This window comes from Chelonia mydas, chromosome 7 (genome assembly GCF_015237465.2).
Source record: "Chelonia mydas isolate rCheMyd1 chromosome 7, rCheMyd1.pri.v2, whole genome shotgun sequence".
NCBI classification, from domain to species: Eukaryota; Metazoa; Chordata; order Testudines; family Cheloniidae; genus Chelonia; species Chelonia mydas.
This window is the reverse complement of record NC_057853.1, coordinates 92,480,752-92,502,847: the sequence shown is the minus strand read 5'-3', so window position 1 is coordinate 92,502,847 and position 22,096 is coordinate 92,480,752. Positions and strand designations below refer to the sequence as shown.

Genomic DNA, 22,096 nt, shown 5'->3' with positions numbered 1-22,096 from the left:
CGCTGTGTGGCGGAGCCGCAGTCCCGCTCTCGCACGCGCCAGGCATGTGACTGTCCCTCTGTGTGTGTGTGCGCACACCAGACGCTGTGTGTGTAACGGCAACGCGCTATGAGGGCGACGGATTCTCACGTTCACTGTTTGTAGGTAACTATCGCGCCTTCACTGTATGTGTGACACTCGCCGTCCATGCAACACGTGTGCTCACTTCTGCTGTGTCCCACACTCACTGCATGTATCACCGGTACTGTGTGCGCGATCCTCCTTCTCTGTGCCTGCCAGTTCACAGATTTCACAACATTTTCTGGCGATGTCTTTGTTTTCTTGCTGGTAAAAGTCAGTGCAAACGATTATTTATAATTTTATTTCATCAGCTGCCGTGACATTTTGTATAACTGATTTCAAATGTTAATGAAACAGATGGCAACATCTCTCCTCGTCCTCCGCCCCCACCTCAGGGAGCGACGTTAAACGCAACGAGCTCCCATTAAGGAGTCTGCTTTTTCCAGTCCTCTTATGTACGAGTTTTGGAGCAGCAGGTCTGTGCGTTTTCAGATTCATGGTCTTTTTATAAGCTCTAGTATAGTTTTTGGAGTATAAGAGGGATTTCATTATAACCCCTCCTTTTCACTGGCTCATAACTTCCTGGAGGAAAAAAATCTCTTAAGATGTAACTTTACCTGCTTGCTCTCCTTTGATGGGAAAGTTAGAAGATCAAGACCCAATCTGAAAGATGCTAAGCATCCTCAGTTCCTGTTAAAGGCAGCTGATCCAGTGTTAGTGTTAGAGAAATTTACCAAATAATTCCTAAGTGTACATAAGGCTTCTAATGTTCAATGTTAATATGTTTTGAATCAAAAATGTGTCTTTATGGCGTTCTATAAGTTTGGTTTCTTTCGAGTATCGTATGTCCCTGTCTCTTTTATTTCTCTAAACCTCAAAGAAAATATTAAAACAAAAAAACTACATAAGTAAAAAATCTCTCTATATATTTATGTAGTACCAAATTGTGGTCTAGCAAAACACCCCCTTATGCCCCTGCACTGCCTACCTCACAGGCAGCAGTACAGGAGTAGAAGTGGACTCCATAGAGCCACTCCTCCTTCCCAGTGCAGGACTGTGTTTTCTCTAGGAAAAAAGTTACCTAACTCAAGTTAATTAACACCAGGTGAAATTTTAGCAAAGACAAGGCAGTTTGTGGTTTCACACACGTTAGTCTTTAACTTCATCTGCTAGGGTAGGGAAGGATGAACCACAACACTAAGTTCCCTGTTCCTAGTGCTAGTCCCAAGCCCAGATAAAGTGTGAGGGTGGGGTGATGGCCTGGCAAGCCATCCCCATAAAACCTTCCCACATTTGACACACAAGAAAAGGACATAAAAGTTTGGCAGTTTCATCTAATTTAATTGGGGATTGGTCCTGCTTTGAGCAGGGGGTTGGACTAGATGACCTCCTGAGGTCCCTTCCAACCCTGATATTCTATGATTCTATGATCTGCTACTCACAATAGAGCCAAGCATCAGGATTCATCTAAACCTTCTACTACATGCAGAGGGTTCGGACCATATGTTGGTGGGTTTTCCATAAATCAGAAATTGGGGAAAGCATCGGATATAAAGAGGGTATGTCCTGTTCTGCACGGAGGACAGGATTGTGGAATGTTTGATCATTAAGAGTCGGCAGAAAAACAACTCTCCTGGCTTAAAAATTGGATGGTTTAATGCTGATATACATGTCATACAGGAAACATTGTGGAATTTGAACACTGAGAGCACAGCTGTGACTCATAGTGATCGGATCTTTCAGTTGTTGCATGCCTGGGATACATCTGATAGGCATACCAGTGTTGCTCTGATTCTGGCCACACAAGGGTGCAACCTACACTACTGACTTGACAAGCTTGTTCTCCATATTTGATTGCTGCCATTTTCTGTCTGAAGATAGGACGTGCAGTAGTTATTAGTACATATGCGCCACATGATGCAAGGTCTGGCATTGACAAAGAGGCTTTTTAGGGCATGTTAGATGACATTGTATCTAGTAAGTCACCCCAACTTCATATTGTCATTTTAGGAGATATGAACACAAGAACTGGCCATAATAGAACTGGTATTGGGATGACACAGTTTAACAGAGGAGAGATCAGGTAATGGTGTGTCTATTAGAATTTGCTGCCACACATGAACTATTTCTTAATAGCTACCTGGTTTCAGCACAAGTATTGCCATAAGTGTACATTTTGATATACTTGGGGCAACAGTGCAACCTTGGATCACAGTTCCAAAGCCTGTGATTAAACTTATCCAGGATGTATGTGTACTTAGGAGTGCTCTAGAGTCTGATTGTCAACTTCTAATAGCAACAGTGATATTGCAGACGTCGGTATCTGTTGCATCGAGATGCTTCAGTGTTGATAAGCTTTGTGATGAAGCAGCTGCTAAGCATTACAAAGTATTAATTTCCAATAAATACACTATATTGGATGACCAGCTGTCTACCGTGAAGGAAGAGCGGACTTTATTTTGGATTCTACCACAGAGATTGCTGGAGAACAACTTGGACTAAGGCGAATGCAAAAGTGACATGGGATACAGATGATACCATCAAATTGTGAGACAGAAAAGAAGAGGTGCCGTGCAGAATGGTTGCACTGAGTCAGAGTCATTGAGGAGAGGAGGAAATGGGCAATAGAGGAAAAGAAATGAATAAGCAGTGTGGCAAATTGCCGGCACTACTATGATGGGTCTTGCACTCTCTCTTCTTTGCGGGGGGAGGGGGTTGCAGGGCACCGTTTCTTGCCCCTGAACTCATAGACTCAGATATTAAGGTCAGAAGGGACCATTATGATCATCTAGTCTGACCTCCTGCACAATGCAGGCCACAGAATCTCACCCACCCACTCCTGCAATAAACCTCTCACCTATGTCTGAGCTATTGAAGTCCTCAAATCATGGTTTAAAGACTTCAAGGTACAGAGAATCCTCCAGCAAGTGACCCGTGCCCCATGCTACAGAGGAAGGCGAAAAACCTCCAGGGCCTCTTCCAGTCTGCCCTGGAGGAAAATTCCTTCCTGACCCGAAATATGGCCATCAGCTGAACCCTGAGTATGTGAGCAAGATTCACCAGCCAGATACCCAGGAAAGAATTCTCTGTAGTAACTCAGATCCCACCCCATCTAACATCCATGGGGTATTAACTACCCCATTAGTGTCCTAGAGGAGGGGAGTGGAGAGAGAGGGTATTTGAGATTTTGAAGGACATAATTGGATGTCCATTCTTGTGGCATCTGCTAGTTAAGGACAAACATGGAAAATAGTGCCAGGAATTAATGAACAACTTAACAATTGGCATGGGTGTTTTGGTGAATTAATTAACAGATCCCCACCAAGATGTGAACTACAACTTCTCCAAAAATGAACCCAGCAAAAAACAGGCTGGTGACATTAAAGGAATTGATGCTTGCAGTCAAACAGTATTTTGTATTCTGACAATATTTCATCAGAACTCCTAAAGAGGTGTGGATTAGTTCATGGTTTCATAGAGTTGTCTTAAAAGTAGGGCTGTCAACCAATTAAAAAATTAATCGTGATTACTTATGCGATTAATCGCACCGTTAATAACAGAATACCATTTATTTAAATATTTTTGGATAATTTCTATATTTTCAAATATATTGATTTCAGTTATAACAGAATACAAAGTGTACAGTGCTCACTTTATTTTTATTACAAATATTTGCACTGTAAAAAAACAAAAGAAAAACTATTTTTCAATTCACCTAATACGAGTATTGTACTGCAATCTCTTCATCATGAAAGTTGAACTTACAAATGTAGAATTGTGTACAAAAAAAACCTGCATTCACAAATAAAACAATATAAAACTTCAGAGCCTACAAGTCCACTCAGTCCTATTTCTTGTTCAGCCAATCACTCAGACAAACAAGTTTGCTTACATTTGCAGGAGATAATGCTGCCTGCTTCTTGTTCACAATGTCACCTGAAAGTGAGAACAGGTGTTTGCATGGCACTGTTGTAGCTGGTGTCACAAGATATTTACATGCCAGATGCGCTAAAGATTCATATGTCGCTTCATGCTTCAACCGCCATTCCAGAGGACTGACATCCATGCTAACAATGTGTTCTGTTCTATAACAATCCAAAGCAGTGCGGACCAATGCGTGTGCATTTTCATCTTCTGAATCAGATGCCACCAGCAGAAGGTTGATTTTTGGTGATTTGGGTTCTGTAGTTTCCGCATCAGAGTGTTGCTCTTTTAAGACTTCTGAACGCATGCTCCACACCTCATTCCTCTCAGATTTTGGATGGCACTTCAGATTCTTAAACCTTGGGTCGAGTGCTGTAGCTATTTTTAGAAATCTCCCATTGGTACCTTCTTTGTGTTTTGTCAAATCTGAAAGTGTTCTTAAAATGAACATGTGCTGAGTCATCATCCGAGACTACTATAACATGAAATATATGGCCAGAGACATACAGTTCTCCCCCAAGGAGTTTAGTCACAAATTTAATTAACACATTATTTTTTTAACGAGCATCATCAGTATGGAAGCATGTCCTCTGGAATGGCGGCGGAAGCATGAAAGGGCATACAAATGTTTAACATATGTGGCACGTAAAATACCTTGCAATGCAGGATACAAAAGTCCCTTGTGAACGCCTGTTCTCACTTCCTTGTGACACTGTAAATAAGAAGTGGGCAACATGATCTCCCGTAAATGTAAACAAACTTGTTTGTCTTAGCGATTGCCTGAATGAGAAGTAGGACTGAGTAGACTTGTAGGCTCTAAAGTTTTGCATTGATTTGTTTTTGAGTGCAGTTATGTTAAAAAAAAAAAAAAAAAAAAAACTACACTTGTAAGTTTCACTTTCACAATAAAGAGATTGCACTACAGTACTTGTATGAGGTGAATTGAAAAACACTGTTTTTGTTTATCATTTTACAGTGCAAATATTTGTAATAAAAATAATATAAAGTGAGCAGTATACACTTTGTATTGTGTTGTAATTGAAATCCATATATATAGAAAAACATCAAAAAATATTTAATTCATTTCAATCAGTATTCTACTGTTTAACAGTGCAATGAAAACTGTGATTAATCTCAATTAATTTTTTTAATCACAATTAATTTTTTTGAGTTAATCACATGAGTTAACTGCAATTAATCGACGGCCCTACTTAAAGTTTGTGACACCTGTCACGTTCCAGAAGATTGGAAAGGGGGCTATATCATTTCTTTTTTCAAACAAGGAAACTGATCAGTTTGCTCAAATTATAGGGGAATAACACTGCTGTCACTCCCAGGAAAGGTTTTACGATCACACTAGTAAACCAACAGGAATATTGTCTCAATCCCAAAATGAGAGACAATCAGTGTAGTTTCCGTACAGGTTAATCTATAATCCATGCTATATATGCTTTTCAGACTTACTGAAAAATGACTAGAATGACAAAAGGAAGTTAATATCATGTTTATAGACTTTGCAGCAGCTTTTAACTCACTGCATCGATCAGCACTGGTAATACTCCTATGCCAGTACGGGTTGCCAGAGGACTTTATGTGCCTAGCTGGGGAACTGTATTGTGATACATTTAGCTGTGCGAAGGTCAACGGTTGCATTATAGACAGGTTTTCAGTAGAATGAGGAGTATGCTAGGGATGCATTCTCTCACCTATGTTATTTAATGTTTTAATAGACAAAGTGATAGAGACCAAAGTAGGAGGTGCGAAATTTAAAGATTTGTCTTTAGAAGATCTTGAATATGAGGATGATATTGCCTTACTTGGAGAGACTACTGATTTACTGCAGCTAATGTTGGAAGAGCTGCAAAAACTGCAGAATTTATGGGACTTAAGATCAATAGTGATAAAACCAAAACTATTCATGCCTCCTACAAAATGGAAACAAATGATCTGCTAATGCTGCATGATATTGAATGGATGAATAGTTTTATCTATCTGGGTAGTTGACTGCCAGCAGGAGGTTCTGTAACTGAAGAAGTCATGTGTTGGTTCAGTCTTGTATCAGTGGCATTCAGCATCTTCAAAGGCCAGTGAAGATATGAATGTTCAGTGGGGTAGTGATGACAACTCAGCTATATGGAGCAGAAACATAGCTGTTAAAAAGCTGAAGAGAGGAAACTAAACCCTATTAGTGTTAAAAGTTAAGGCATATTCTTAACATCCATTGTATGATTTTTCTCACAAACAAGGAGATACTTAGACAATCCTGGCAAGTTGCAGTCTTGCACTAGTGGAAAGCAAGATGGCTGCAATGGTGGGGTCATGTGCAATGTGCAGAAGAAGGTACACTATACAAAAGGTTTATAGAGCTGAGATTGAAGGAAGTAGAGCACAAGGCCAACATCAAAGTAGGCTAGAAGATGCATTTTTGAGGGATTTAGGAAAGCTAAATCCTCTCATGCTGACTGTGGCTGAAAGAAGATGACTTGCAAGGGACTTTTCAAAATGGAAGTCCATTCTGTGTGCCACCACGGTTACATCATAGCCCTGTGAATCTGCTGTGCTGCTCCTGTGGGGAAGCTTAGACTTCAAATTGACCTGCTGCTAACTCATGTAAAACCTACAAACTGCCTTGTCTTGGGGACTTTACTTTGAGTTAACTTCCTTGAGTTAAGAACACACCTTATTTTTCCTAGTGTAGACAAAACCCAGGTGGTTGGGAGGGGTCAAGACAGAATGTAGAGTCTCAGCTCAATCCCTGTTCTCAGTGCTCGAAGCAGCATAGTGGTGGATATAGATCTGGTGCAGTTTACTCCCTCCTTGAAGCAGCAGGAGAACAAGAAGTGAGATTGTGACCCAGGGTTTATCTACACTGTAGTGGCTAAAGCGGCAGTGCTGCAGTTATACCACTGTAACCCTATAGCATAGGTGCATCCTACGGTGACAGAAAGTATAGGTGCCAACTTCTTCTGGCACCGGTGAGTATTCAACCACCCTCTGCCCCCGGCCCCACCCTGACTCCACCCCTGCCCCGCCCCCTCCCGCCTCCATTCCAACCCCTTCCCCAAAGTCTCCGCCCCCTCCCTGCCCCTATTCGACTCATTCCCCAAATCCCCGCCTTTTTCCCTAAGTGCGCCACATTCCCACTCCTCCCCACTCCCTCCCAGAGCTAGCTACAGCTGTTTGGCAGCAGCAAGCACTGGGAAGGAGGGAGGAGCGGAGACGGGACGGGCTGGGAGGAGGCAGAGGAGGAGGTGTGGAGGGATACGGGGCAGGGAGCTTGGCTCCCAGTGGGTGCAGAGCACCCTCTAATTTTTCCCTGTGGGTGCTCCAGCCCTGGAGCACCTACGGAGTCGGCACCTATGAGAGAGAGAGATTTTCTAGCTCTGTATGAACTCCACCTCCCCGAGCAGTGGTAGCTAGGTCAACAGAAGCATTCTTCCATCAACCTAGCTGTGTTTCTAATCAGAGGTTAGACTGGCATAGCTGTGGTGCTCAGAGGCAAGAATTTTTCACAACCCTGAGTGCTGTAGCTATATCAGTCTGAATTTTTAACGTAAATCAGGCCCTAGAGTCACACTCTTGTCTTATGCCATGTCTACACTAGGAGCATTCTGACGATATAGGTATACTGGTATATTATATTATACTGTCAAAGCACTCCTATTGTAGGCACAGCATATATTCATAGGTGCCGACGCATAGGCCCCCCTATAAATGCCTCTCCCTCCCCACAAGGCCTCCTGCCCCCCCGGTGGGCCCCGCCAATCAGCGCCTCACCCTCCCTCCCAGCGCCTACCACCTGCTGCATGAGTTAATTAACGGCCCTACTTAAAGCTGCAAACAGCTGTTTCGCGGTAGCAGGAGGTGCAGGGGGGAGGTGGGAAGGAGCAAGGATGAAGCGCGCTCAAGGGAGGGGGCGGAACTGGGTGGGGAAGAGGCAGGGTGGGGGCGGAGTGGAGGTGGGAAGAAGCAGGGCACGGTTGTGGCATTGGGGGAAGGGGTGGAGTGAGGGCGTGGCCAGGGGGAGCAGATTAGAAACTCAGCGCCAATGCATATACAAGCAAAACTGTCCTTTTGCTCGTAGTTTATTCCGTACACACACACACACTGAGCAAAATAAGCTATATTGGCAAAAGTATAACTGCATATATGCTAGGGCCTTTGGCCAGGACGGCTGTGTCAGTCAGGGATCCCACCTCTTCACATCCGTGACCAACATTGTCATGCCAGCAGAATTCTGGAGTGTTGATGTGAACTATGTCAGTGCCCAAGCAGGGCCAGCATTACACTCACTGGGGCCCAGGGCAGAAAGCTGAAGCCCAACTGTATGGGGCTGAATCCCAGGGGCCCTGAGCCCCGCCACCTGGGGCTGAAGCCAAAACCTGAGCAATGTAGCTTTGCGGGAGCCCCTATGGCGTGGGGCCCCAGACAACTGCCCTGCTTGCTACCCCCTCACGCCAACGCTGGCTTTTATACGTAGAAAACCAGTAATTGTGACACTGGTGGGCTTTGGAGTTTTTATAGCACTGGGGGCGGGGAAGGTCAGAAAGAAAAAGGTTAAGAAACCTGGAACTAAGTCACAATCTCCATTCCAGGCTTCTGCTGGTGCAGTGCAACAAGGCATTGGCACTTATTCAGGGTAGATCATTATCTCACAATGTAGATCTTATTTATTTTAATTTATAATGATATAAAACGGCTCTCATCTACTATTCTAGGCACCTTTGACACTATTAAAAAATGCAATCAATATACAATCAGGAGCAAAGTTTGAGGGGGAAATTCCAGCAAAAATCCTCTCCTAATATAGCTTAGCAGGCAAGACTTTTCCTACTAAAACTCTCATCCCTCACAAAAAATGGCCCTACCACCTTCTTCAAATCCCTGCGTAAAAAGATTGGCTTTGCAGTATGCCCTAAACATCAAGAATTCTGAATTATTTCAGACCAACTGTGGAATCTTATTCAAAAATTAGTAACCTTTATAGAGAACGGTGTACCACCAGCTGTCTGTTAACTGAGGGAGACTCCCACTGTATCACCTTTGCTGACCATAACTGCAGCAGTATGGCACTGGAGAAGTGATCCCTTAAGGAGGCAGATTTCAAGTCATTTAGGATTTTACAGGCTAAAACCAATACCTTAAATTCCACTTGAAAAACCAATAGACAGCCAGTGTAGAACACAGTGGTCACATGATCCCAGTAACATGACACTTTCTAATACCTTCTGCATCAACTCAAGTTTCAGGGTTAAAGTGTGGTGCAATATAAAGCACATTACAGTAATTCAGTGTTAAGGTGACAAAGGCATAAATCAAATCCTTATCAGGGTCACAGCCAAGAGAAATGGTAGCAATGTCTTGGGCAGGAGCAGGTGAAGAAAAGCATTCCTAGTGCTGGGTGAAATTCTGTGTCCTACGTTGTGCAGGAGGTCAGACTAGATGATCATAATGGTCCCTTCTGACCTAAATATCTATGAATCTATGAATTACTATAATGTGATTCTCTAACTGCAGCTAGGGATCAAGTAGTACCTTACTACTTACCCCTGAGTGCTGTCGCTATGTCAATCCAAATTTTAAGCGTAGACTAGCTTCTAGACTATACAGCCATATAGAAAACAGAAGGTGTTAAACGATAGTCTTAGTACAAATTAGATTCGCTGAACAGTTGTATACTATCAGAAAGTAGGCTAAATGTAGGGAAAATATTTTACTTCTGTTCTTGCTACAGAAACATCTTTGCTTTTCTCTTTCTCTGAAGCCTGGTCTACACACACAAGTTGTACCACGTTAATTGTTATGGTGTAGTTAAAGTGATATGATCTCCTCTAGTGTGGACATAAAGGTGTAAAGATTTCATATGGTGGTATAGATGTTCCCATACAGGAAGGGGAATAAACTAGATAAGGCAACTTTATACCAGCATAACTGCATCCACATTAGGAGTTGTATCGATTATAGCAATACTGGTAAAAAACCACACCCCCAACTGAGCTAATTATACCAGTATATAATCTGTGTGTAGGTATAACATTGTGCTTGACACGCTAATTCTGCTTACAGAGAACCTAACCAGTTTCAGCCTTGAAGATTTGAATCAAATTCTTTTTTCCTGCTATAATATGCTTACTTACACTTCATTAAAGAGCACCTTTTCTTGATAAAATAGTTTTCATCGCCCGTCGGCATAGAGCATCTTCACCAGACGCACTATGGTGGCACAGCTGCTTCAGTGCAGTTCTGCCAATGTAGCACTTCCAGTGTAGACCTGCCCTCTGTATTACTTTTTCAGCTAGGTCAACAATACTTGTAGTTTGGAACAATGCTGCCCAACTGGATTTCTCTCCTCAGAAGCTAGAAATAGTTTCCCATGACCTCAAGTTGCAGACAGCTACATTGTATTGTCAGATCTTGTGTCAGATTGTTTTGTTTGAGATCATTAATTTTTTTTTTTATTTGTAGATTCAACCCCATTACAGTGTTAATTGAAAAATAAACAATTACTTTTATTCCCATTCATAGTTTATAGGGCCAGAAGCGCCCACTGTGATCCTCTGGTGTGACCTACTGTACAACACAGGCCCTAGGACAGAGGTGGGCAAACTACGGCCCGTGGGACCTTCCTCCCCGGCTCCTGAGTTCCTGGCCTGGGAGGCTCGCCCCCGGCCCCTCCCCTACTGTTGCCCCTCTCTCGCAGCCTCAGCTCACTGCACCGCCAGTGCAATGCTCTGGGCTACGAGCTCCTGGGGCAGCACAGCTTCAGCGCCAAGGCCTGACCCGGTGCTCTGTGCTGTGCGGCGTGGCTGCCTGTCCTGGTGCAGCTGCGCCGCCAGCCACCGGTGCTCCAGGCAGCACGGTAAAGGGGCGGGGGGAGCGTTGGCTAGAGGGCAGGGGAGTTTGGGGCGTGGTCAGGGTCCAGGGGTGTGGATAGGGTTCGGGGTGGTCAGAGGGCGGGGAACTGGGGGGTTGAATGGGAGCAGGGGTCCCAGGAGGGCAGTCAGGAAGGAGAGGCAGGGTTGGATGGGGCAGTGGGGGGCAGTCAGGGGAGGGGGTTCCAGGGGCGGTCAGGGGACAGGTAGCGGGGGTGTGTGGATGGGGCAGGGGTCCCGGGGCAGTCAAGAAGGAGAGGGGGGTTGGATGGGGCGGCAGTGGGTAGTTGGGGCGGAGGGGTTGGGGGGCAGTCAGGGAGAAGGGGTGGTAGGATGGGACGGGGTCCTGGGGGGCAGTCAGAAAGGAGAGGGGAGGTTGGATGGGGCAGGGGACGCGGGGGCAGTCAGGGGACAGAGAGCGGTGGGGTGGATGGGGCAGGGGTCGCCGGGGGGCCATCAGGGGGCAAGAAGCCGGGGGGGGTCGGATAGGAGGTGGGGGCACAGACTCCCCTAACCAGCCCTCAATACAATTTCAGAAATCCAATGCAGCCCTCAGGCCAAAAAGTTTGCCTGCCCCTGCCCTCGGACTTCCCTGAATTAATTCCTGTTTGAATTAGAGTGGGTTTCTTAGAAAAACATCCAATCTTGATTCAAAAATTTCCAGTGATGGAGAATCCACCATAGGCCTTGGTAAGTTGTTTCAGTGGTTCATTAACCACTGTTATGCCTTCTTTCTAGTCTGAATTTGTCTAGCTTCAACTTCCAGTCATTGGATCGTGTTATGCCTTTGTCTGCTAAATTAAATAGCCCTCTATTATCAAATTTTGCTCTAGGTATGTACTTCTACACTGTGATCAAATCACCCCTTAACCCTTTTGGTGAGCTAAATAGATTGAGCTCCTTTTTTTTCCCAATTCTTTAATCATTCTCGTGGCTCTTCTCCAAACCATCTCGAATTTTTCAACATCATTCTTAAATTTTGGATTCCAGACTGGACAAGGTATTGCAGTAGTGGTTGCAGAAGTGCCAAATACAGAGGTAATGTAATATAATCTTTCTACTCCTACTCTTGATATTTCCTGTTTATACATCCAAGTATTGCATTAGCCCTTTTGGCTGGAGCATAATAGTATTGTAATCATATTCAGCTGATTATCAATAATAACTCACAAATCTTCTTCAGAGTCACTGTTTCCCAGGAGAGTAAGTCCCCCTTTCTGTAAGTATGGCCTACATTCTTTTTTCCTAGATGTATAATTTTACATTTGGCTTTATTGAAACATATATTTCTAGCCTGCACCCAGCTTGCCAAGTGACCCAGATTGCTCTATCAGTGAACTTCATTATTTGTCATGCCTCCAGTCTTTGTGTCATCTACAAGTTTTATCGGTAATTATTTTGTGTTTTCTTCAAGTTCAATGTTAAATAGCATATGGCCAGAATTTGCTTTGTTTGGGACTCCACTAGAAACACACCCACTTGATGACAGTTCCCTATTTACAATTACATTTTGAGACCTATTGGTTAAGCAGTTTTAATCAATTTAATGTGTATCATGTTGATTTTATATCATTATAGTTTGTTAATCAAATTGTTGTGTAGTACCAAGTCAAATACCTGACAGAAGTCTAAGTATATTACATCAACCTGGTAGCAGTGCTGCCTACGCCATATGGCTTCTCATTTAGGTGAAGTTCTACTGATGAAGGCATCTCTTCAAGATAGTTAAGTCCAAAGCAGACTGCAAAGAATTACACAGGGATCTCACAAAACTGGGTGACTCGGCAACAAAATGGCAGATGAAATTCAGTGTTGATAAATGCAGAGTAATGCACATTGGAAAGCATAATCCCAATTAGACATACAAAATTATGTGGTCTAAATTAGCTGTTACCATTCAAGAAAGAGATTGCGGAGTCACTGTGGATAGTTCTCTGAAAACATCCGCTCAGTGTGTAGCAACAGTCAAAAAAGCCAACAGAATGTTAGGAACCATTAGGAAAGGGATAGATAATAAGACAATAAATATCATAATGCCACTAAATAAATCCATGGTATGCCCACACCTTGAATACTGCATGCAGTTCTGGTAGCCCCACCTCAGAAAAGATATATTGGAAATGGAAAAGATACAGAAGGACTACGAAAATGAATTAGGGGTATGGAACAGCTTCCATATGAGAGGAGATTAAAAAGACTGGGACTGTTCATCTTTGAAAAAACAAAGGGGGATTATGACAGAGGTCTGTAAAATCATGAATGATGTAGAGAAAGTGAATAAGGAAGTGTTATTTACTTCTTCATATAACACAAGAACCAGGGGTCACACGATGAAATTAATAGACAGCAGGTTTAAATCAACAAAAGGAAGTACTTCTTCACACAATGCACATGTGGAACTCATTGCCATGGGATGTTGTGAAGGCCAAAAGTATAACTGGGTTCAAAAAAGAATTAGATAAGTTAATGGAGAATAGGTCCATTAGTGGCTATTAGCCAAAATGGTAAGGATGCAACCCCATGCTCTGGATGCCCCTAAACCTCTGACTGCCAAATGCTGAAGGTGGATAACAGGGGATGGAAAACTCAGTAATTGCCCTGTTCTGTTCATTCATTCCGAGGCATCAGGCACTGTCCACTGTCAGTAGACTGGGTAATGGGCTAGATGGACCATTGATCTGACTAATATGGCCATTCTGATGTTCAGTCAGTATTTATCTGTTTGCTCAACAAATGTTTATGTTCATCACCACAGAAATCAATATATTATTTAAATTGGTCTGAATAACTTTATTTTGATATTTTTGTATTTTTGATCTTTAATTTTTCTATGTCACTTCTATTTTTTTAATAAATGAAACATGTTTGCTATAATTGACATACATTTTTTAGGGTCAGCTTTAGGGTCAGATTTAACTACTTTTGAACCTCTTTCCCAATTTTAAAAGTATCTTATTTATTTGCAATATGCCATTTCCTTGTTCATTTTGTGTCTTCTGTCTTGCCTAGACTAGGAAAAAAGGTTCTGCTTACGTTATAAACTGACCTATTAAATAGAGCTAAAGGTGTTAAACTGAGTCTACACTTGTGTTAAATTGGGTTTTTCGATCATGTTGAGTTAGCTTGATTGACTAAAGTATCATTTTTCCTAGCAGAGACAAGACCTAAATACAGAAAGGCCTGATCCAATTCCCATTAAAATAAATTCCTATGGTTTAATTGGGAGTTTGAATGGTCTCTAACCTGTTTACAGAACATGTATTTTTCTAGTATTTGTTTTATTTTATATTATAAGCCAAATTCTGACGTTCCATCGCAGCTGTACATACTTACATACCAAAAAAGAAACTGCAGCGAGAAGTTGGAGCAGAAGGTAGAAGTTAATTTTCCTCCACAGTGAATATTGCAAAGGGGTTGTTATAAAGTGTAGGTGATGGCATATAATCTACAGGTTTATCTACATATACTTGTTGCTACCTCGATCAGGCCATAGCCCTGACACACTTCCCTATGCAAACTATTTTTACACTTAGCAGGTTCAGAATGCATAAGGTGGCTGTGAATAAGGATGGACTCAATCAGAATATAGTTGCAGTCAGTGTTGCTTTTGTATCTATTAGTTTTCCCATTTGGATGCCTCTTTCCATGAACCAGCCAGAATTTGTTTCTGTGATTTTAGTTTTCCTTAAAAAATTAAACAAAATACACCATGCCTAGGAAATTACATACCAAAAACCTACATTAAAAGAAAGTTATTTTGGTTGCAAAGTTTGGTTTGCAAAACTAGGAAGTTAGGAAATGCCAGCGCTAGCATCTCCTGTACAGCCTAATTTGACACCCTTTTGCATATATCCTTTATGATACAGTTTTTAATGACATGATTACATGCTTTTTCTACATGATCCCTGTCTCATTCAGTACAGAGGTTTGATGGACAAAGGGGAAGAATTAAGATTGCAAGGGTAAGTGAATCTGGCATTACTAACTTTTGACTTGCATGCGAATTTTCTTTTAATGTAGTATTTTTAATACGTAATGTATAAGCAGACTGTATCTCATTTTAGTGACACCCTTACACTCAAGTGTTATGTGGAAGCCAATAGGTAATGCTGCCTCAGAAACGCTGCAAATTAAACTTGTATGAATTATTGTAAAGTCTCTATTGGTCTTTGCAGTTTAGGATTGGACTAGCAGCTCAACAGTAATGGCCTTTTATATATGAAGATATCATATATGCATGATTCCTATGCCTTGTTCTTAGTGCCTTTGCATGAGACTGCAATATCTTTGGTTCTTGCAGACATTGTTTTAACTCTTAAGACGAGTGGGAGCAGGTAGCGATGAAGCTGTTTCACAAGAACGGCCATACTGGGTCAGACCAAAGGTCCATGAAGCCAAGTATCCTGTCCTCTGACAGTGGCCAATGGTAGGTGCCCCAAAGGGAATGAACAGACAGGTTATCATCAAGTGATCAATGCCCTGTCACCCAAGCCCAACTTCTAGCAAACACAGGCTAGGGACACCATTCCTGCCCATCCTGGCTAATAGCTATTGATGGACCTATCTTCCATGAATCTATCTAACTCCCTTTTGAACCCCGTTATAGTATTGGCCTTCACAACACCCTCTAGCAAGGAGTTCCAGAGGTTGACAGTGCATTGCATGAAAAAATATTTTCTTGTGTTTGTTTTAAACCTGCTACCTATTTATTTCATTTGGTGGCCCCTTGTTTTTGAGGAGTAAATAACACTTCCTTATTTACTTTGTCATGTCACCATTTGCCAAATAAAAATGCACCCTTGCAAAATTCCAATCCATCCTCTCTTGTCTGTGTCGTCCGTGAAGGACCTCTGATCCAGGGACTGCACCTCGTTGCCCCTCGCTCCAGCTCTTCAGGATTCTAGCAACGCTCGTCATTGTGCAGTTCTAGTTTATGCAGGCTCTTATGCTATACCTATTCCTTTTAGTAATGAAACTGCTGTCTGAAAGCAAGTCAGTGAGAGACAGCTGCTCCCACTATATTGTGTAGAAAGTAGACCCTTATACTGTAATAGATCTAAAAACATGGTTTGTTAAAAGGTAGAAAAGCCTCCTTGTTCCGCTTCCTGCAGTACAACAAGGAGAAGGGAGAGAGTAGACATTGAATGACAGGAGCGTCTGTTCAATGGTCTTGCCGTAAGGAAAGGAACATTGCATGGGCTTCCCGTGACTCAAGTACCTTTACAGCCACCGAATACAGGTGCAGTAATGTCCACAAGCCCTCCCCCGACAGCAGTTATACAATTGCCGCGAGGCGACAGTGCAGAGCACGCAGTGTCTGATCCGACTGCAGAGGGCCAGATTCGCCGTAGAAGGCAGCGCAACACGTCACTTCTTGGAACCAAGTGACCGCTTGCAGGCAGACACTACCACTCCCAGCATGCAGTGCTTCGGGGAGGGGGGCCCACCATTCCCAGCACCCATTGCTTCGTGGGACGTAAGCGACCTGGTGTTCGACTCCGGAACGCTCACGGCCGAGGCGTGCGCCGTCTGCACGCCTATGTGACGTCAATTAAAGTACCACCCTGCCCCCGAGTTCCCGAAATTTAAAATAAGTCCCATGCTGCACCACGAGCCGCGCGGCTGTCCGTTGATTGGCTGCGGAGGTGCTGGCGCGCGGTTCAAAGTTGTCGAGGGGAAGGGGCGCCCTTGGCTAGGCGCGTAGTGACGGGAAGCGGCTGGAGCAGCTCGGCGGGTGGCGACGGTGGGCCAGGGTGAGTGCCTGCGCCCTAATCGCGGGTGAGGGGCTCCGGGCCGGCCGGTCCCCCCTTTCCCAGAAACCCCTCCTGAGCTCGGGGCTCCTTTGCTGAGCGATGCTCCCTCTCCGTGGCCGGCTGCCGCTGTGCTCAGCGCCGGGTTCCCTGTGTGAGCGAGACACGGCGCCGCTCGGTGCCCCGCGGGGGGGAACGATGCTCCCCCCGCCCGGGCTGTCGGGGCAGGGCTGTAGAGCGCTCGGGGGCCTGGCAGGGGCGGGCTGGGGCGCTGTCCGTTGTCCCGTCCGCGCACCGGGGAGCAGCCAGTCTGCACTCACCGCTTCCTTCTCCTCCGCAGGCTCCCCGCGCCCAGAGACCATGGCGACGGCGGCCGTGAGCTCCCAGGGCGGCGCTAAGAAAGAGGAGAAAGGCAAGAATATCCAGGTGGTTATGAGATGCAGGTAAGCGGGTCCGGTGCGCCCCGTGACCGCTCCTCCTGGGCGGTGGGTGCTTCTCTGTTCCAGCCACGGGCAAATAACGAGTGCTGGACGGCATCCAGACGGGCCTGGTGAGGAGGCTGCCAAAGATTCCTGTGGTCAGAACTGTGTAAAGCATTAGAAGGGACGATTTAATGGTGAGGTAGTTATAGCTATGGGGACATTTTAACTAAAGCCCCTATATTTAAAAATACTTTCTCAGAAGTTCAAATCTGGGCCATCTCCTTGGCCCAGGCGTGATATGTTTATAAAGCATGGTGAGCTTCAGACTTGCAAATGCATATCTTACCAAATTATCAAAAAGAAAAGGAGGACTTGTGGCAACTTAGAGGCTAACAAATTTATTTGAGCATAAGCTTTCCTGGGCTACAGCTCACTTCATCGAAAGCTTATGCTCAAATAAATTTGTTAGTCTCTAAGGTGCCAAAGTACTCCTTTTCTTTTGGGAATACAGACCAACAGGGCTGCTACTCTGAAACTTACCAAATTATGTTTCTCCCTTCAAAGAAAATAAATGCCTGAACTATGTTAAAGTAAGACTGATTGGACAACTTAACATTAGCCTAACAGTTAGTTCCCTTACATGACCGCATTGTAGTACAATTTTTTTTAAACTCTCCTTTCTTGTAGTTTTCCTCTCTTCTTTGAGAGTCCTCTCCAGGATGGGTTCAGGAGACAGAAAGTCTTTGTGGATGGGAACCCCACCCTTTTCATTGTCAAGATGTAGATTTTTCCGCCCTTAACCTCTTTCCTGCCAAAGAATGGCCGCTTAACCAGGTGATGGCCCATTTGCTAGCCTTTTGTCTCTGGAGAACCAGTTTGTGACTGCTCTCCAGATTTGGAATATGTCTTAGGCCTTGTCTACACTACACAGTTTTGTCAACAAATGTCAGCTTTTGTCAACAAAACAGTGGAGGTGTACACACTGAAATGCTCCTCCACACGATGTAACTACCTTGCTATGCCGACATAATAAACCCACCTCAACAAGAGGTGTAGGGTTTATGTTAGTGTAGTTAGGCCGATGCAATGTCTGTAGACCCTGTGTTACATTGTGTCCCCCTCCGCCCCGCACCTTCCTCAGACGTTCTTGTTAAACCCTGGATTTGTGCTGGAAATGGCCCACCTTGATTATCATACACATTGTAAGGAGAGTGATCACTTTAGATAAGCTATTACCAGCAGGAGAGTGGGGTGGGGGGAGAGAGAACCTTTTGTAGTGGTAAACACCCATTTTTTCATGCTTTGTGTGTATAAAAAGATCTTCTGTACTTCCCACAGTATGCATCCGATGAAGTGAGCTGTAGCTCACGAAAGCTTATGCTCAAATAAATTGGTTAGTCTCTAAGGTGCCACAAGTACTCCTTTTCTTTTTGTGTTACATTGGTTGTTAGCTGCCAACTCCCCTGGAGAGCTGGGCCACTGGGAGCCAGGTCTAGAAGCCCGGTTGTCTTCCACCAGTGCTCTGGGCTGGGAATGGTGGGTGTCTTGTCAATTTCCCAGCTCTGGAGCTGGGAAATTGACACAGCTGCCTGGCTCCCAGCAAGGAGCAGGCAGGGGGTGCCCAAGAAGCGGGGACAGCTAGACCCCACTCCCTGGGTGTAATTTTTTTTTTAACCCATTTACTCTTTTGGACTTCATGACGTCACCTGGCAACAAGTTGTGCATTGTGTGAAGAAGTATTTCCTTAGGTTTGTTTTACACCTGCTGCCTGTTAATTTCATTGGGTGACCCTGGTTCTTGTGTTATGTGAAGAGGTAAATAACACTTCACTTTCTCCACACCATTCATGATTTTATAGTCTCTATTGTCATCCCCCTCACTCATATCTTTTCCAAGCTGAACAGTCAGTCTCTTTAACCTCTCCTAATACAGAAGCTGTTCCATACCCCTATTAATTTTTGTTGCCCTTCTCTGTACCTTTTCCAATTCTAGTATATCTTTTTTGAGATTGGGCCACCAGAAATGCATGCAGTATTCAAGGTCTGGGCATACCATGGATTTATGTAGTGGCGTTGATTTTTTTTTTATTATTATTATTATTATGATTATCATCATCTATCCCTTTCCTAATGGTTCCTAACATTCTGTTAGCTTTTTTGACTGCTGCTGCACGTTGAGTGCATGTCTTCACAGAACTATCCAAGATTACTCCAAGATCTCTTTCTTTAGTAGTGTCACCGTGCCTCGGTGGGTCACAGCTGAGAATACCAGGTACAGGACAAAGTGCTGAAAAATAGCACAGGCTCACCCCAAACTGGTGGTTATTCTACCATTAGCTATACCAAGCCAGTAACAAAAGTTAACTTCTGTCCTAAGTTCTCTCTAAGCTGTGCAACCGCTCAGCAGCCTATTAAGCACCATGCAGGCGCTCAGGGCTGCGGTGGGGAGAGATGCCTCTCCCCCAGCCCCAGACCTGCTGTGAGAGAGCTTGGGGGAGTCCTCTCTCCCCGTCATAGCTCCAGGGCAGCCTGCCCAAACCCTTTATCCCCGGCCCCACCTCAGAGCCTGCATCCCCATCCGGAGTGTCCCCCCTGCTCCCGGCACCCTAACTCTCTGCCTCAGCCCTGAGCTCCCCAGTCCCATCCCGGAGCCTGCACCCCAACCCTCTCCCCAGACTTTAGCCCCCTCCCATACTGCGAACCCCTCGGCCCCACCCCCTCCACATGAATTTTGTTATGTGCACCAATATGGAGGTTATGTGCACCAATATGGAGGTAATGTGAGACAAAATTCATTCTGCACGTCTCACTACACTGATTCACATGAAGTCAAAGATGCAGTCTCCTTAGGCATTCTAGCACTTATTTCCTCACGCAGACACTAGGCTTTATGATGAGTGGTTATTGAAAACCAATTTAATCAAACAAAGGGTCCTTCTGATCTCAAGAGATCAGCCACATAGCCAGGTCAGTATATAACTCAGATCTTGTCCAATAATCTCTCTGTTGTCAATAGTCTAGTAACTACTCCTGGGGGAATTCTGCACATGCGCAGAATTCATGTCCCCTGCAGATTTCTTTGCTGTTCCCCCTCCAGAAAAATGACATTCTGACAGGGAAGCAAAGGCAAGCTGCAAGAGCAGTCTCACACCACTCCCTAGCAGCACGGGTACATAGTTTCAGGCACCCAGAGCAGCTGATGGGAGAGGTAAATCACTGTGGGGCTGGGGACACCCCAGCCAGTGGCTCCTACCCTGAGCCAGGATCAGCTGCTAGTCCTGGCTGGGTTGGAGGCAGGAGAGGTTGGGACTTCCTCTTCCCCTACAAGGAGTGGCTGGGGCTGTGTCAGACCCACCCTCAGAAACCTCCCCCAGCTACAGGAAGCTCAGCATCCTCCCCTGCTTCCTGCCCCCGTCACTTCTCGGCTGCGGGGGGAGGGGTCATTGTATGGGGAGCATCTGGACCTCGCATACCCAGACATCCCCGCCAAGCCTCACTCCGTACACCCAGAACCCCCCAACTCTTCATACTCGAACCCCAACCCATTGAACCTCAACCAAATGCATCCAGACCCCCAGCCCTGCACCTAGACCACCCCCCACTGAGCTCCTTGCACTCAACCCCCCCAACCTGATGAGTCCCACCTCTCTGCACCACTCTGAGCCCCCACATCCACTGACCCCTCCCCCCCCCAGGTAGTTGCAACCAGACCCCCTACCCCACCAAGCCCTACTACCCCAACACCCAGACTCCCCCACTGACACCTTCAAACCCAGACCCCTTCGCTGAGCCCTAACCACCTTCACCTGGAAGCCTCTGCAGAGTCCCATTGCCCCTGCACCTGGAGCCCCCAACAAGCCTCCGTGCATCCAGATCCCCCCCCCACACACACACACTGAGCTGCCTGCACCCAGATTGTCCCTCTCACCCCACACCTGGTTCCCCCCACACAGCCCTTTCACACTTGGATCCTGCCTAGTTGAGCTTGCCTGCCCCACATCTGGTGCACCTGGCACAGAGGGGCAGGGCCCCAGGGTGTTTCTGGGCCAGGCCTTGTGCTGTGTCAGGGTCACAAGTAACCTCACTGCTCCGTCTATTTCCCATGGGTGGGGAGGCTGCCGGGTGATCTCCCACCTTCGTGCAGTCAGTGGCCTGTGCTCCCCCTGTCATGCTGGAGCATCTGTGTTTATTTATTGACAAATAAAACTTGCAGAATTTTGGAGAATTTTAAAATATTGTGTGCATAATTTTTAATTTTTTGGTGCAGAATGCCCTCAGGAATAAGTAACTAAAATCTAAAGCTTTATTTATAAAGAAGGGGAGGGTTACAGTCATTGCAAAGTTGGTGTGTCAGGTTTGAAGCAGTGATGGACTAAGTTCCCTCGGAGCTGCCGCAGTCGGCGAAAGGTGCCTCTCCTTCTGTCCCAGCCTTGGAGCTGCTGCGGCGAGAGAGGGATGGGGGAAGTCCTCTCTCCCCACTGCAGCCCCAGGCAGTCTGCACCCCAAACCCCTCATCCCTGGCCCCACTCCAACTCTCGGTTTGCAAATGTCTTTCTGAAAGTTATCCAAACAGCACTTTAACGTTGGTAGTGAAGACACATTAAAGTGCTGCCGTGACAGCGCTTTAACGTGGCTACTTAGTTGTGGCACCAGTGCTGGGATCCCCCTGAGCGAGAAAGTTGCAGCCTCTAAAGTGGCCGTGTAGATTACAGGAAGACTTGCTGGTGGGACAAGTTTCTTCTGTGGTGCAGTGTGAGAGTCCATTGCCCTTGATGGGCCATTATCACAAAGCTGTCTGGCTTCACCTGGTGGGTGTTACCCCAGGAACAAACACATCTGGGATATAGATCTATATAGTCAATGTTCATTACTTCAGACACAGTGATGAAACATGGATATAGACAGGATAAACATACTTGGCAAATCATAACTTTTCCATTGACATCTTACATGATATACTTTGTACTAGATTTATTGTAATTGTATAACAATGGTAGCAACAATGATATATAATGGTCATATGTCAATCAAGTAGTAACAACTAATTTAGACCCCATCATTTTATATGA

General features: G+C 45.0%; 2 protein-coding genes across 9 annotated transcripts in view; one reads left to right on the top strand and one right to left on the bottom strand.

Moving 5' to 3' along the window:
- The window catches only part of IDE (insulin degrading enzyme), a 114,618-nt gene extending 98,523 nt beyond the window's left edge, over positions 1 to 16,095 (bottom strand). For 2 of the 3 annotated variants that reach the window (XM_037905012.2, XM_043552098.1), the window contains exon 1: positions 2 to 120. The gene's annotated coding sequence lies outside the window, so the exon portion shown is untranslated. Of the gene's footprint in view, position 1; positions 121 to 16,074 lie in introns of those variants that run through there. The other variant, XM_037905013.2, reaches the window with a different exon arrangement.
- Positions 21 to 22,096, top strand: part of KIF11 (kinesin family member 11) — a 49,212-nt gene continuing 27,136 nt past the window's right edge. The window contains exons 1-3 of one of the 6 annotated variants that reach the window (XM_037905017.2): positions 13,441 to 14,818; positions 15,157 to 15,282; positions 16,947 to 17,049. In XM_037905017.2, coding sequence (XP_037760945.1) covers positions 16,967 to 17,049 — 83 coding nt within the window. In that variant the 5' untranslated portion in view covers positions 13,441 to 14,818; positions 15,157 to 15,282; positions 16,947 to 16,966. Of the gene's footprint in view, positions 145 to 13,440; positions 15,283 to 16,241; positions 16,610 to 16,946; positions 17,050 to 17,741; positions 17,863 to 22,096 lie in introns of those variants that run through there. The other 5 variants (XM_037905018.1, XM_037905015.2, XM_007053010.4 and 2 more) reach the window with 5 other exon arrangements.